The sequence below is a fragment of the Lygodium microphyllum genome, chromosome 13, assembly GCF_053477565.2.
Source record: "Lygodium microphyllum isolate KBCC chromosome 13, Lygodium_microphyllum_v1.1.10, whole genome shotgun sequence".
Classification (NCBI taxonomy): Eukaryota; Viridiplantae; Streptophyta; class Polypodiopsida; order Schizaeales; family Lygodiaceae; genus Lygodium; species Lygodium microphyllum.
Window position 1 is genome coordinate 81,207,392 of NC_141147.1, and position 16,156 is coordinate 81,223,547.

Consider the following 16,156-nt stretch of genomic DNA (forward strand, 5'->3'; position numbering starts at 1 on the left):
GGACAGTGAGGCTCTTGCCTCAGCAAAAGAGCAAAGAAAACACAGAATTGAAGATTCGATTGAATTAGCCTATCATGCAGAGCATTTTCTCTGAGAATAGAGAGAGAGTTGACCAGAGGAAGCAAGCTCTACCTCCGTACATGAGTTAGAGACGAAGAAGTACTCTCCATAGCTGATATACTTGCAAGAATCTTTCCTCAGCCCTTGAAAACTTTGCGCACAGATCTGCCCCTCTTGCCTACTATGTTTTTTTTAAATGCTCTCTCTCTCTTTTGAGAATTTGTGCCCAATTTGTGACACATGGCATACATGTAACAATTTTCCTGTTTAAACCTTCTAGTATGAAATTCTCCATGATCGGTGCAAAATTTGACCTTGGCACAGATCAGAGAATTAATCCTCGTGCAAAAACGAACATAATGACGCTGTTACGCGAGCAGTGATCGAGAGAAAGCCTCACTCACAACCCGATAACGAGACGTTAAGGAGTGCCGGTTGAGAATAATTGACTTTGTCGGATACACAACACAACACAAAAATTTAAATGTTTTGACAGACACCACACGAACCACATACAAAAAACAAAACAATAAACAACGCCTCTTGTAGCTCAAGACAATTAAAACCCAAATTCGGGTAGAGCATCACACAACCACAACACAATAAAAATTCTAACAAATCGAAAATAAACCAAGTGAAATATATTCTCGTACCTTAACAATCCTTGAGCCGACGCTTGGTGCTTCAAATCCAAATTCTTCAACTTTTAAATTGGCATGACAAGAGCTCACTCTAGCATGCAACCCTCCACACTTCTCTCTCACCAAAATACAATTGCAATCAAGGGGGCAGGCCCTTAACTTTCCATTCTCATCTCCTTATATAGTTTTCTATCCACATTCACATACATTAGGCTTTTTGCTTTCAGCTTTTGGCTTTTGCTTTTCTACTGCTTTTTATTATTTTCGTTTTTTCTGCCCTATGCCTGTTTGCAACTTGTTTGGATCATAACTTTGTCTTTTGAACTCTGAATATAGTCGTTCGGATATTCAAAACGATCGGAACGCATCTGATCGACAAGCCAACGCGGGTAGAATTGTGAAAATCCATAAAAAATGGGTAAAAATATCGATTTTCTTAAATCGCATAATTTTTCTCCATCTTTTATCTTGGACGACTTATTTCCTTCCTTGGTCTATTGTTCTTGTAATTGCACATACTTTCAGCACACATGTTCTCTTTTTCTTCCAGAAATACTTGTTGACGATGTAAACTTACGACCTTTTTCTTTGATCCTTGAGTCTTCAAAAGTGGGTCTTCAAGACCAAATATCTCAGTGATGGTACTTTGGATAAGCACAAGGCTCGCCTTGTTGCTAAGGGTTTTGCCCAGCGCCCAGGGATTGACTGTCATGACACCTTTGCCCTTACAGCTCGTATGGCAACCATTAGAGCTGTTCTTGCTTTGGATGGCCATAGGAGATGGCCTGTTTATCAGTTGGATGTGAAGTCGGCCTTCCTGAATGGTGATTTGAAGGAGGAGATCTACGTTGAGCAGCCTCCTGGCTTTGGTTCTTCAGATGGGAAAGTCTACAGGTTGAAGAAGGCCCTGTATGGCCTCAAGCAGGCCCCGCGAGCTTGGAACGAGAAGATTGATTCGTTCCTCTAGTCTAAGTTGGGATATCGGCGGTCCAAGGCCGATCCGCAGCTGTATGTTCACACTTCCGAGGATGGTTGTGTGCTGTTTGTATTATATGTTGATGATTTGATTGTCACAGGTGATGATGCACAGCAGGTCCAGGAGACAAAGTCAGCTTTACATCGGACGTTCGAGATGACGGATTTGGGGCTACTTCATTTTTTTTTAGGCCATGAGATTTATCAGTCTTAGAGGGGGATCTTTCTCTCCCAACAGAGATATGTACAGGAGCTCTTGATGTCTTTTGAGATGGAAGATTGTCGGGCCCTCTCTACTCCTATGGATCCGAACTGGAAGGCCACTTCCCATTCAGCTTCTCCTTTGGCGGATGCGTCCCGCTATCGACAGTTGATAGGGTCCTTGATTTGGCTTCTCAACGCGAGGGTTGATCTATGTTTTGTTGTTGGGCTCTTGGCAGGGTTCATGAGTGAACCTAAGACGGTGCATTGGCAGGCTGCTCAGAGGATGCTTCGGTATGTGAGGGGGACGTTTGATTTGGGGATTCATTACCCCGCAGGGACAGATGGGTCAGATCTTGTACTTGCAGGTTGGAGCGACTCGGATTGGGCCGGTGACGTGGACCACAGGCGGTCTACAACAGGTTACTGCTTTACTTTGGGTGTAGGTGTTATTTCATGGAGTAGCAAGAAGCAGCCCACGGTAGCCCTTTCGTCTACTGAGGCGGAGTATCGGGCCGCGTCTTCCACCACATGCGAGGTTTTGTGGCTTCGGAGATTGTTGGAGGAGCTTGGTTGCCCCCAGACTCGTCCTACATTGCTGCGATGTGACAATGAGAGTTGCATTGCCTTGGCGAGGAACCCTGTTTTTCATGCCCGGACGAAGCACATTGAGATTCAGTATCACTTCATCCGAGAAAAGCTTCTGGATGAGACCATCACTGTGGAGTATTGCAAGACGGAGGACAATCTTGCGGATTTGTTTACGAAGGCGCTTCCTCAGGCTCTCCTTCGGCAACATTCCAGATCCCTCAGGCTTCTGTCCTGTCCAGGCTCTGAGAGGGGGTGTTAGAGATCATAGCCTGTTTGGAGGGCAGGCAGCTGTACAGTCGGACCAGCAGCAGCAGTCGGACCAGCAGCAGTCGGACTGTGCAGTCGGACTGCCACGTGGCAGTCCGACTGTCTGCAGCCGACTTATTCAGGCTGCGCCCTATTTTCTGGCGCCCCAGTTCGTGGCAGTTTTCGACTTTTTATAGTCGACGTTTCCAGCAGTCTGGCCACTCTTCTCTGTCGCAGATTACAGACCGGTGCCGTGCAGATTTCTGTCTCTGTTCACAGATTTCAGACAGCAGACAGTGCAGACTGCAGCAGACTTCGAGGTGGACAGCAGGTCGCATCGTCGAGGTGGAGACACGCAGTCCAGCGCACTGCGCCCGTGTATATCTTTGTATTCAGCATTCTTTATACAGCAGATCTTCATTGTCCACTGTCTCTTTCTCTCCCTTCTCTCTCTGCGTTCTCTCTCTCTCAGTCCTACGCTTCCGCACCGCTGCACTCTGACACAATGACAGGTGCTCTCTCATGCGCGCATACAACTAGAATTTACTGCATATAGCTGTAGCGGACCTCATACCGTGCTAGTGCTCAACGATGGTGTAAAACGTGCATAATCCCAACCCATGGCACGGAAGTATTTAATAAGAACAGGAGACGACCCTTGAGTGTAGTGCATCAACAAGTGCAACATGAAGTGCTCGTGAACCCATAGTCCCCGTGATGTGCAAGAGTCTCAACAAGAAAACAAACCTTGCTCCACAATGTTCAGTAGCTAATAGCAAACTCTAGCATTAACCTATCCAAAAAAATACCAAGCTCGACCAAGGCTATCAAGTTTCATACTCAACAAATCAAACAAAATGTCAAAAACAAATCCTAAGCTAGACAAACACAAGAAATCCAACTACGAAACAACAAAACAAACTGTCACGCAAACAACTAAACTAGTAGAAATCAAACCTAACTACAGTTTTCACAAAAAGCTTGACAATGTGAACAGATTTTGGGGTCCAAAAATAATAATTGCGTAAATTTTAAGGATGGTGATCCTTGCATTTCTCAAGTTGTTCTGAGCAACTTTTATCATTGCAACCACATCAAAAAGTGTAATGTGGCTCTGTTACGGTGACTTTTATTCCGTGAGCATTCTCACATGTAGCATCTTCTGTCTTGGCCAGACTCATTGTCTTGCGCCATCTCTAGTGGCTAAGCACAGAGTCCCAAACCATTGGCATTCTATTCTTCAGTGCCCATTCAATATGGAATGTGTCCCAAGGCTCAGACAAACCATTAGTCTAATTTGTCCCAATGGCTGCCTCTTCTGGCCATGCAAAGATCTCGGCTTAATCCAAGAGAACTCTGGGGGTAAAGAGCAACAACAACTAAAGAAAAGAAAAATAAAATATTTATATAAGTAAATAAGGAAAGCAACTGCAAAAAGTATCACCACTTGGTGACACCAAAATTGGCAAATACTCCGAAACTCCATGTTTTGCTGTTTCTGAAACTTTGTGGAACCATAATTCCCACCTATCTTAGGTTTCATGCTCCTACTAGTTATGGCTTCTTTTCTCGATGGCATTCCCAGCTCAGTCACAAGCTTTACCAAAGAAGTTGGGATTTGCATCTATTTAGGTCTGCAGGTTTTTGGGAGGCCTGTTGACTCTCTGAACTCTCTAATTCCTTGCAGTCTCTTTTTGAGATATTGTTTCATCTGCATTTTGCAGCTGGAGAGGGAGGCTCCAAAAGTCAGCTCCGTTGTGTCTACCTCCTCTGGTGTGCATACTGTTTACTGCCTTTTTTGGGTTGGGCCATTTTAGTTTCTAGGGCATCTGCCCTTTTCTAGGATATGTGCATTTTGATATATTGTAGTCATCTCATAGTCATTCAGTTTATAGATGATTGATTCATGGGCATCCGTCTTTGTTTCATGTCTATTATTCTTTCGCAATCTGCATGTTCTTTTCTGTCTTTGTTGGACCTTTTCATGTTAGTCATCTTCCATTCTTCTATGTACGAACTTAAGTTCCTAGAGTGGAGAGTTGTTTGTATGTTGGGAGTATGCTTGGGGTGAAGAAAAGTTTGCACCGCTGCCACAACCATGACCATGAATTTATTCCATCAGACATAGAAGCAAAGGAGAAAATCCCTTGTATTATAACCTAGCATCATTACATGTTTACACATCATCCAGCAGAGTGGTGTCCTATTCTTGCTGTTGTTTATACTCCAAATGCATCATGGAATGTGACAACTGGAATTTTTGAATAAAACATTTTTCAAGTTATTTATTTTTACATATGCAACATGATTGCAAAGGATCTTAGCATGGAGTTGTCATGCTATTCTTCCTTATTTGAAAAGTGTGAAGTTCCTTATCTCAGAATTGTTGAATTTGATTTATATGTAGCTTGTCCTTGGGGTCCTGTCTTTTGAATGCTTAAATTCTTTCAAACACTCGCAGGCCACTTTCGATGATATCTGTGGAAACTGATTAATAAGGCTGACAAATGTCTTGATTCCTTGGGGGTGCAGATGGAAGAAGTTGCCACTTGCTGTCAACCTGAAAGAGCAGTGGAACCTTGTTTTAGGGTGGTTGAGGATAACGACGATGGCAATCTTGAACTGCGAAAGCTTTTGGTAAGGGGGATTGTCAGCTTAGGCTACAAATGGCTGCTTAACGTACTTTGTAGTGGAAAGTTATTTGTCTATAGCAAAATCTTTGTCTCTGCAATTCACATTGCCCTCAGCTTTTATGGTGTTTGATGTATATGTGCATTTTTCAATACAGCGGAGACCACGATATTTCAACCCACCAGAAGAGTTGGTTTGTTTTTGTTGTGGACTAGCTGGACATGCTTCAATAGATTGTGGAAAGGGTGCTTCTAAGCACAAAACATGCTGCTATCTTTGTGGAAGTCTTGATCATACCTCTGATGATTGCTTACAGGTTTGTGAACCAAAAATCACCCTTAGAATGTTTGAGATTACAGCGAAGCAAGAGTTCTTCTGTCCAAAGTCTAAGCATGTAATAGTTTAGGACAAATAGTGGAGAGCAACTCCAATGAAGCTGCAAACAGATTTTAACTTCAAAATTGTCAGTACTTGCTGTCAACTCATAACAACACACAGGAGTTTATAGGACCATGGGCTTACTGCTGTTACAAAAGACTAAAGAAGAATGTGAATACGTTACTTTGTGAGGCAGAGAGGTGGACCTGCAACAATGTATACACCCTACACCCAAAGGCTGCAAGTATAACCTTGGCAGTGGAATAGATAATCTCCATAATATAAGGACAAGCAATGATACAAATGGCTGGGAAGGGATGATTATCTTGGAAGAGGCACATGCGCCTAATAATGGTTCGCTGTACCTTCAAAGTTTTATCTCAGAGGGGTTTCAACTGCCCTCCTTGTGATTATTTCCTTATTTGGAACTAATGTTGTCCTATTTGACTGATATAAACTCTTCCATTTGCTTCAGAAAAGTTGGTTCAGACAGATATTTTTTTCCTCTTCAAGTAACTCTCCAATCCTTTTTTCTTCACGTTCCAAAAATAAAATGCAAAACTGACTCTTTGATTGCATGGTTAATTACCTATTTTGATCTAAGGACAAAAATGTTGTCATTCATAGTCGACATTCTCCTACTCACTCAGGTTTCCTGTCAACGTACTGTGCTGATAAGGTGGACCGGTCAAGTTGCCGGGGTCAGGCTTGATGACCTGCTAGTAGTCTTCAGCAAGTACGTGCTGGTGGATATGGTCTTTAAGACTTGATAGTGACACGTTGATGCTGTTTGTTATATATTTGTTTAATTGCTGATTAGATCAATGGGACGTTCATTTTCAATGTTTCAAATTGTACCAACCGTTTGCTAATCTGTAACAAATGTACTGGTATTGCAGTGGCCTTGAAAAAATGGTTTCTTTTTCATTGGAACTTGAAGCGTACACTCACCTGCTATCAGATTTAAAATTGTAAACCTTAATGTTCTGGAGAAACAAAGAATCTGATTAGGTATAGCCTACACATCTTATTCCCTTGCAGGGATCGATAGTTATCTATGAAGATGAGGGGCCTTCTGCCCAGTTGCGTCTTGATAAATGCATTAAAATGGATGAAGCTCAAGAGGTTCAAGAAGCCTGCATGCGCTGCGGTAGTGCTGGACATATATTAATGGATTGTTGTTGTGATTATGATCCCGAAGATCTAAAGGTAGGGCACACTGTATTTGGTTCATGAGAAAGTAGTTTAACATGCAATTCACATTGCCTTTGCATTCCCTTTTTCTTCAGGTGATTCAATGTTATGTCTGCAAAGATTATGGTCATTTATGCTGTGTTGATGTTATTTTGGGCTCTGAAAGGGAGAACTCATGCTACAACTGCGGTGAACTTGGGCACTCTGGAGTGGTACCATCTCTCATACATCATGTCATCTGTGTATTTGAATAACACTCGCTAAATGGACTTATTAGTGATCATCGTGCAGGATTGTATCATGTCTGCAGGAGGTACCGATCATGGAAAGGAGCCTGCAAATGCTTTTTCTTGCTATAAACATTGAACTACGGGGCATTCTGCAAGTGTTGCAAGATATGTGCCAAGGCAAGTAGCTGAAGTAGTGTTTGAAGTTAATACGGGATAAGCCAGAAACTTGGAAATCTAACTCCACACAAATCAACTGAACTGGATTTTCCTTCACAGTTTCAGTCTCCATGTGTGATGTTGTAATGGATTGTGAATTGGCTCTGAGCAGTTCTATTGATGATACTGCCATTAACAAATTGTGAACATTAGAAAGGTTTTCTGTAGGAAAACTTATCTGACTTGCAGAATGCTAGCACTCACAAACCTCAAATCATGGATGACTTTATTGAGATGTCTGCTGCAGCCTAGCAGGGGAACGACCTCACATGCCCTTAGAGCAAAGTCATGTCCCTTATTTTCCGTAAATACTTGCCAGAAAGTTCGATGCCGCCAAATGCTAGTTGGTTCAAGCAAATGGACTTGCACATGGTTCAATCATTTTCACGAGCAGAGAAATAAGAACCAAAAGACTGCCTTGGAAGATTTGACCAGGCCAAATGTGAACCATGTCACTGATGAGTGAAGCTCGAAGAGAAGCTCTTCAAAACTGAGCTTGATAGGTCTGAATAAGCAATATCAACACGCCTGTTTGAGGGGCCAGCACAGCTGGGTACCTGCCATTTTACGAGAAAGTATTCACCAGCCTTCTTTGATTAATCTCTTGCCCACAGTTCAGGGGTTCTTGTAATGTTAGCTTTACAAAATTTACAGGTGAAAGCACAAATACTCTGTAAGTGGGAACAACTTTTATGGGGTATTTGTAAAAAGTGTCACCCTTTTTAAGTACACTTGGGATCACCTTCTGTGGTGTGGCATGTGCAGTGGCAATACAAGCACACCTTTGTAAAGGTGGACTCTCTCCTATAAAAGGACCCATGCAGCCTCTTGTTATTGATTGCTCTCTACTCTAGGTGCTTATGTTTATTCTCTTTCACATTTATTTCTTATTTCTGTTTATTAATAATTGTCCTCTAATTTCTCTTTGCAAATCCCACTTTTGCCAGCAATTGGTATCAGAGCAGATGCTTGGTCCTATAGACTTTGTTCCGAACAATTTGTACTTATCATTCGTTGCTCTATCTGGAATTTTTGTGATAATTGCAAATTTCCACTGCCCAACTTGCGATTTCTGGTTCTACTGGATGGCACAACAAAGCTGCTAATAAAGAGAAATTTAGGTTCACAAAGCTGAGAGGAGAAAGAAAGAGAAGTCTGCAGTGAATCTAAGCTTCGCTTGCACAAACAGATAGTTGGATTTGTTTCAACGCTGCTCATGTTTTTATGCAGTTGAACCATTCAAAAAATGCATAATTTTTATCTATTTGCAGCTATGGTTCAAATTCTTAAGCATTGAATATAATTTTATGGAAGTCAAGCCATTTGATTTTAATAATATTTTGGTTTTTGTAAAACCTGTTAAAAGTATGGTGCTAGAGGTAGTGCTAGAAGCACAAACAATGTATGGTTCAAAGGTGACAAGTGCCATAGGCACAAAGACTGTATCCCATAGGCAAAGAGAAGGAAGAGTGGCATAGTTGAAAGACTAGAAAACAATGTACTTGCTCCACTATCAAATCAATTAAGACTCTCATGTCACCAATTCTCTACTTATTCTGCTTCTTTTTCCCATAGCTCATCTTCTCTTATTGCTCAACTACATAGTGTTGGAATCTTTGTCCTTGAGGTTATGAGGTAGAGAGGCATCCATAGCTATGTAAGCTTGAAGAAAATAAAGCATTGGAGGCTCTGATCAAGAAGCATGTGGAGTCTAGAAGATATTGAGGGATAAAAAATCCTCAATCAAGCAAATATAAAGGCAATGAAGAAAAGTCCAAGGAGACAGCAAATGAAGAAGACAAAGGAAACTAAGGAGGTCAACAAGAGCAAGGACTCCATGAAGAAAGCCAAAAGATCAAGATCGGAGCTAAAACCAAGGAGGAGATCAAAATAGGAAACAACCAAGGCCAAGGAGTCAGAATGTACAAGCACTAAATTTAAAAATTAAGATGGTAATGTCCACCATTGGCACAAATGATGTAGCCAAGGGGACTAAAAGCATTCAAACATTTGAGTTGAATTGCTTACACTCAGTTGAAATTGCATAAGCTAAAGGCCTTGTAGGCATTCAAAGGGGGAACATACATCCTTAGGTGCATTTCTCTAGAGGGTAAGCTACTACAAAAGAGGGGGGGGGGGGGGTATTTAAAGTATGGTGCTAGAGGCACAAACAATGCATGGTTCAAAGGTTACAAGTGCTATAGGCACAAATATTGTATTCCATAGGCAAAGAGAAGGAAGAGTGGCATAGTTGAAAGGCTATAAAACAATGTACTTTCTTCACTTATCAAAATCAATCATGACTCTTTCATGTTATCATGATTCTCTAATTTTTCTTTTTCCCATAGCTCATCTTATCTTTTTGTTTGATCATGTCTTGTAACAAAACCTCAAAGAATGCATCCTTGAGTGTCATTATATTGCCTCTTCATGGTCAATCTTTTGTGAATTGTTCATTTATATTTATATCTCTTTGATAAAGAGATGAAAATATTTCAAAAAGACTGTATTTGATTCTCAGATAATGTACAAAGAGACGAAAATGCTCCAAATTCTTTAGCTTAAGTATACTATGATGTATAAGTTTTAACTATCATTTAGTTGTTTGTTGTTGCTCGCTTGTAGTTGGAACACATGCCCAACCACCTGTTCCTTTCCATATTTGCCCCTGTCTAGCACTGCACTTGGCGTATCACATAGTCTATACGTTGTTGCCCCAATTGTCCCCTCACGCATGCCAATCTAGTCGCTTCCCTCGTGTTGCTTTGTGCTTCAGGTACAAGTCGTCGTTGCCTTCTCATAGGACAACGTAACACATTCTCATGAGTGACCTTTGTTCTCTATAGTGCTCTCCCCCTCGCCCCTAGGTTGGCTAAACCATGTTTGCATTTTGAGCTAGGTCTTCCCCCGGTCACTAGTAGCATTCTAAAAAGGTTCCCAGTGAAGACCCACAATGGAAACCCTTGGTCTGACATCAAAGCACTCTTGAAGTGCTCCCTAGTCACACACCTTGTGCATCACTTTCACTAAGGAGCGGCTCCTATCTGTTTGTGTGAGGGAAAGGAAACTAGAGGAGACCACAATTTTTAGTAAGATGATTGGGCACAATCCTTGATTGGCTTCTTTTTATCATGCACGTTGGTACCACGCAGATTGTAGAGGTGATACTAATGGGTCAAGGTATCTTTATGGTTTGTTTCACCTCAACGGAGGTAACCTTGGAGCTTGTTGGTAGCTTCCCCATAGCCTTCATAAAAGGTGTCATCTACATGATTTTGTGGTATAGTGGCTTCATTATCAAGAGCTTTGAGCTCCACAATAGAATTCCTCGTTATTTGGTCACTTTGCTTTTTCTTGGACTGGCAATTGAGTACCAATAGTTAGTTGAAGATTTTGGATGCCTCTTTGGTATGGTCCTTTTCCCTTCCTTTGTTGATGTAGTGATGGTTATAGGGGTTGTGAAAGTAGGGGTGGCAATGGAAGATACTAAGAAAATATACAAGTTTTTAGAGATCAAGATTAGCAAGCACACCTTGAGAGGCACCCCTTTAGAGAAGAGATCATTGTGACAGGGTAGCTTGGTTAATGCTTGTGATGCCATGGATTTGAGCACCAAGTCGTGGAGTGTGCCTGCTTTAGTGTGAAGGCCACATAGTAGGTTGTTGCATATGTGGATGATGAGGGTTTCATGAAGGTCCAACAACGCCAGAGGGGGAGGTGACATGATGGGCTGTAGTCTTGCAGCCCCAAGCCCACCAAAAGAGGGCTAGGAGTTAGGAAAAACGTCTTGGCCAGAGAGCCCCCTCTTGGTTGTACACCCCCGCCCCCCCCCCCCCCCCCCCCCCCCCCCCAAAAAAAAAAAAAACCACCTACACACACACACGGGGTGCCCCCTTTTGCTTCTTCACCATTCTCACTCCCCTTAGCCACTGCAATAGTCTTTTATGGAGGGAAACAACCTCCACACCTCTACTAGCTCTCCTCATCTATAGTTGAGTCCCCCTTCCCCACACTGCCACTAGTTCTGCGGCTAGCAATGCCACCTCTTTGCACTTTTCCTTGTCATATGCACAACTTATGAGTTTTTCTACTATGGCCTGTGGTCATATATGAGAGTGGTGGGACATGCAAAATTTTTGATTCCCCTAGAGGTGGGCATCTTTGTGATCTATAAATCAAGAGGTGGAAAAACCCATCTGCTTGCACCACTAGATGGGCCAAACTATGCCTTCTTCCTTTAGCCGCCTCACTTTAGGGCTTGGTCAATAGCTCTGGTGGAAGAGGTCGAGGGGGATGGGGTAGTAGACCACGTCTCTCAATGGTTGTGGGAGAGGTAGGACTAGGACTACGTGGTCTACTACCTGGTCTACTACCTGGTCATTGGACACCGATGCTTGGAGTGTCAAATGGACATCAAGTGGTGGCACGAGGCAAGGATCCCACACGTCAATGTCATCTTTTGAGCCCCTACTCAATGGATCCTACTGATAGATGTGATCGAGTGGCCAGTTGCTCAGGTTGCTTGATTCTACTAGATGACAAAGGCTTGTATCTAAGCTTGGCTCATGGATGCCCTTGTTGTGCAACTAGGAGTGTTTATTACCCCCCTTGTACACCACAGGTCTACCATGGGGGAATGGAGTTCGCTCTCTGGGAATGTGGCAAAAAGTGAATGCGCAAGCCCCATAGTTCCTCCTCTTCCTTAGCTTCTTTTATGTCGAATAGGTGCATGTTCAACAAGCCCTATCCATGAGTTTACACCTTACATCATGAAACGTGAACAACCTCCACTATAGTGGGGCATGTGGTCCCAAGAAGTGAAAGTCAAGCAAGAGTTGCAGCCACCAATTTGCTAGATGGACATCTTACTTCTTCAAGAGCACAACCTTTCCCCTGCCCAGAGTAATAGGGCGGGGAAGGTACTCCTAGCAGGTAGATCACACACCTATTGGGAGCACTCAATTAGTGCCCATGGCACGAGTGGAGGAGTTTGCACTTCTATTGGTCCGAGTTTTTGTTTTCTTCTATGCGAGACCATGGGATGATTATGGTAGGAAGGGTCCTATGGGCCAGACTTAACTTGGGACACTCTTGTCTTGGGTTATCAACTTTGTGCTCTTATGGAGGTTCACGTATACACCAGCTTTTGGGTGGAGGTTGTAGTAGATCTCCCCATGGTTGAATTTTGGGTTGTTGGAGGTGACTTCAACAATCTAGAGACCTTAGAGGGTGAGCAAGGTCATGGTAGAGATTTCTAGGGCATGATGGAGCAATAGTAGAAAGTATGGGAGGTTATTCTTCTTGCAATGGGTGCATGAGATGTTTTGAGGGACCCCACATTCCATAGGTGAGATAGTTCATTGGATTTCTCTTGGGGTTACAAGCGGTTGGGTGGTACCCTCTTGGAGCAGTTGGACAAGTTTCATATTGGGGAGTGGGGGTACTCCCATGTGGGATAGTTGGTTGGGACCGCAACCTCTCTGATAATTGTCCAGTACTCTTCACAATAGATGCACATGCTTCATCATTGGACATTTACTCTTGCTGCATTCTAGGTTCGACCTATGTACGGGAGGAGTTGAGGAGGAAAATCAAGTGGCTCTAGATCATGTATTGGGTGAGGGGTGCCTTGATAGTAGAGGAGGTGCTAGTGGTTTTATGGGAGTTGAGCAGGAGTTGCCAACAGGTAGCCTGTTGGGAAGAGGAGAGGGCACTTTGAAGAGACCTAGCAGCCATCCATAGATTGCTCCAAGAGGCACTTGGAGATCCCACTTTGCACATGTAGGAGCTTCAAGTGTGGGTGGCCCTTATGGGCCTAGAGGACAGGTGAGTTCTTCTACACCTCAGCAACATTTTGGGCACGAAAGGGGGACATGATGTATAGAGAGTTCTTTTAGGAGCACTAGCCATGTATCTTGGGAGACCAGATCCAGAGTCTCCGTGACAAACATGGGAGGGTCCTCTCTTGCTCGGTAGAGGTTATGGAGCTTGCTACGATATTCTATATACAAATTTTCTAGTAGAAGGCAATATCAAATAGGTGCTCCGATGTAGACAACAAGTGTGGTAGTGCATCTCACCCCTTGTGATTGAGGTGATGGGATAGATACTCCTTGAGCCATTCACAGAGAACTAACTAGTTGAGGCATTCCACACACAAGATGGGTAGAAATGCCATGGAGAGGATGGGTTGTCTAGAGCCGACTTTTCCACATATTAGGGGGTGGTGAAGGATCCCCTAATCCATGCTTTACAGGAGATTTTCAACTTAGGTAGGATGGCAAGTAGCTTGCTAGCAGTAGGACTTGTCAATATCCTTCCCAAAGGGGGAGATCGCTTAGAGTTGTTCTAGTGGTGGCTAATCACCTTGTCAGTATAAGACTTTCACCAAGATGTTTGGCAACAGGCTTCGCCACATTCTCCTAGACATCACCCATGACACACAAACATGTTTCATCTAGGATAGGAGTATCTTGGATGTCTTGACCTTCTTTACGGCCACTGAGGGGGCTCAACATAGTGGCCAATAGATGGCTGTGCTTCTATTGGAATTTGAGAAGGACTATGATAGGGTCAAGTGGGACTTCTTGGAAGATACTATGACATGATTGGGATTCCCTAAAGAGTGGACTAGATGGGTATTTGCACTATATAGGTTAGCCACCAGTAGGGTACTTATAGGAGGTAGGAGGGGGGAGGAGTTTCGTTTAGAGAGGTTGGTCCAACAAGGTTGCCCTCTAGCCCCCTCCCTCTTCCTATTCTCTGTGAAGGCAATGTTCTACTTTCTCCGCTCGAGAGTGAGTGGCTTGGGAGTCCTCAGACTCCTAGTGAGAGAGGAGATAGAGTTGAGGGAGTTTGGGTATGCAGATAATGCAGCCCTCTGTGTGGAGGATGATGAGGTGTTGCTAGAGAGGGTGAGACTTGCATTGGAGGTATTATGCATAGTTGTGGGTGCAAGAATCAACAGGAAAAGGTTGGTTGGTTTTCTCACAGATCTAAAGTCTAGCATTGAGTGGGGCATCCACTTGGGTTTTAGAAGGGTGACCAGACCGTTCGTATATTGGCTTCCAGGTGGGACTCCACATTATCCCAGCACATTATCCCAGCCCAACAATTTCTTCTAGTAATTGACTCCATTAGAAGGAAGTTGAACTCCTAGAGCATGACTCGTCTCTCCCTAGTGAGTAGGGCCCTAGTCATCAATGAAGTTCTCTTAGTGACGGCCTCGTACATTGCTTCCTACTAGTGTTTTTCCTTGTCCTATGTGGCTCAACTTTTTCACCTCATGAAAAATTTTCTTTGGGCTGGTTCAAATGGGTCTAGGGACTCATGTGCTAATGTGGTTTGGGCGACTATCATCCAATATCACTCTGAGGGGACGGGGGCACTGGGGATTATTAACCTAGAGTACTAGAGTCTATCCCTCCTAGGCAAGTTGGTGGTTCATGGGCTTGCACCAGGTGGGTAGACAGACATGGAAGGTCCTTTTGCAGGAGGGCCTTCAAGAGTGGAGGTCATGGCTTGGTAGGGGTCACATTTTTATGGCTCTTTTAAGGAAGCTAAAGCACACAAGTGAGAAGCTTTACTACTCCTCATTACACAAACTTAAAGATTAATCTCCTTCAAAGGCATTGATAGCCCATGGACAAGAGGAAGTTCTTCATCTTTCTAAGTTTCGGAACAATAGATTATGTCTATTCCTTGCTCAAGGCCATTCTATGCCATTGCAACAACGTATGGAAGCCATTATTCATCTTGAAGGCATATTTCTTACTTTCTTGAATATTGGAAAATCCTAGCTATGGAGGACTGTGGACAAAAAAATTATTTGACTCAAATGTCAGAGACTCAAGACTTCACTTCATTCTAAATGCTCATAGGAATCATCTACAACCTCTCTTTTATCCATTCAAGCCAAGATTTGGCCAATTTTTCCTTTTCTTGAGCTCATCTCTCTATTATGAAGCATCAATAGTAATGAACACTAAAATTTCTTCAATAATGCTTCAAGATTGAGGGTTTTCACTTCTTTGAGTCAAAGATCTCATTTACGGCAAGGTTATTTGTGAATCTTACAAAGATTAGTACAAAGTGTAAAAAATACACGGCGCATCAAACAGAATCTGAGAAAGAGATAGATATAGAGAGTACACAACAGATAAGAGGAGAATTAGAAAATTTCTTTAGCTCCAAACAACTAATACAGAGATGGATTTGTCTACCCGTGCGCTTCCACAGTGAAGCTTAGATGGCAATCTAGACAGAAGATAGGTGAAGAGCTTAAGGCTAGCTGGAACAACTATGACTGAGTGAAAGATAGTGGCTGTGAAGGGTCTTAGCTTTTATAGCTCGTGAAGGCGGTTAGGTTGTCATGACTGACCTACCATATGAGCCTCCACTAGTCAACCGTTGGGCCGGGGGCGCTGCCCCCGAACCCCCGCCAAGGGGGCCGTTGGCCCCACTAGGACCCCCCAACCAGGGGCCGCTTCAACGGCCCCCAGACCGCAAAATAGGGGCCCCTTTTAACTCCCGTACCCTGCAACTCGATGCAATGTGCCTTGAGTTGCTATCAGCTTAACTACTCAGTCCAACCCAAAGATTAGACCCACAATGGTCACCTTTTTGCCATCCGATCACATAGATCTCATCTGATATACAAGTCAGGTCTCAACCAATGTCCGGGCTCACATTTGGCTTCTCCTCATAATGGGGGCCTTACCACTTTGAGCACCATGGATCATTGGTGGCACCTTATGAGGGTGGGATATTGAGCATATCTAACACAAAGAGCGT

At 43.3% G+C, this 16,156-nt stretch overlaps 1 protein-coding gene across 5 annotated transcripts in view; it reads left to right on the forward strand.

The window, feature by feature from the left end:
* LOC148026833 (uncharacterized) overlaps positions 1–8,240 on the forward strand; it is a 35,366-nt gene extending 27,126 nt beyond the window's left edge. For 2 of the 5 annotated variants that reach the window (XM_087691364.1, XM_087691369.1), the window contains 5 exons: positions 5,247–5,351; positions 5,503–5,661; positions 6,765–6,932; positions 7,013–7,129; positions 7,228–8,240. In XM_087691364.1, coding sequence (XP_087547490.1) covers positions 5,247–5,351; positions 5,503–5,661; positions 6,765–6,932; positions 7,013–7,129; positions 7,228–7,332 — 654 coding nt within the window. In that variant the 3' untranslated portion in view covers positions 7,333–8,240. Of the gene's footprint in view, positions 1–5,246; positions 5,352–5,502; positions 5,662–6,764; positions 6,933–7,012; positions 7,130–7,208 lie in introns of all 5 variants that reach the window. The other 3 variants (XM_087691366.1, XM_087691368.1, XM_087691367.1) reach the window with 3 other exon arrangements.
* The last annotated feature ends 7,916 nt before the right edge of the window (positions 8,241–16,156 follow it).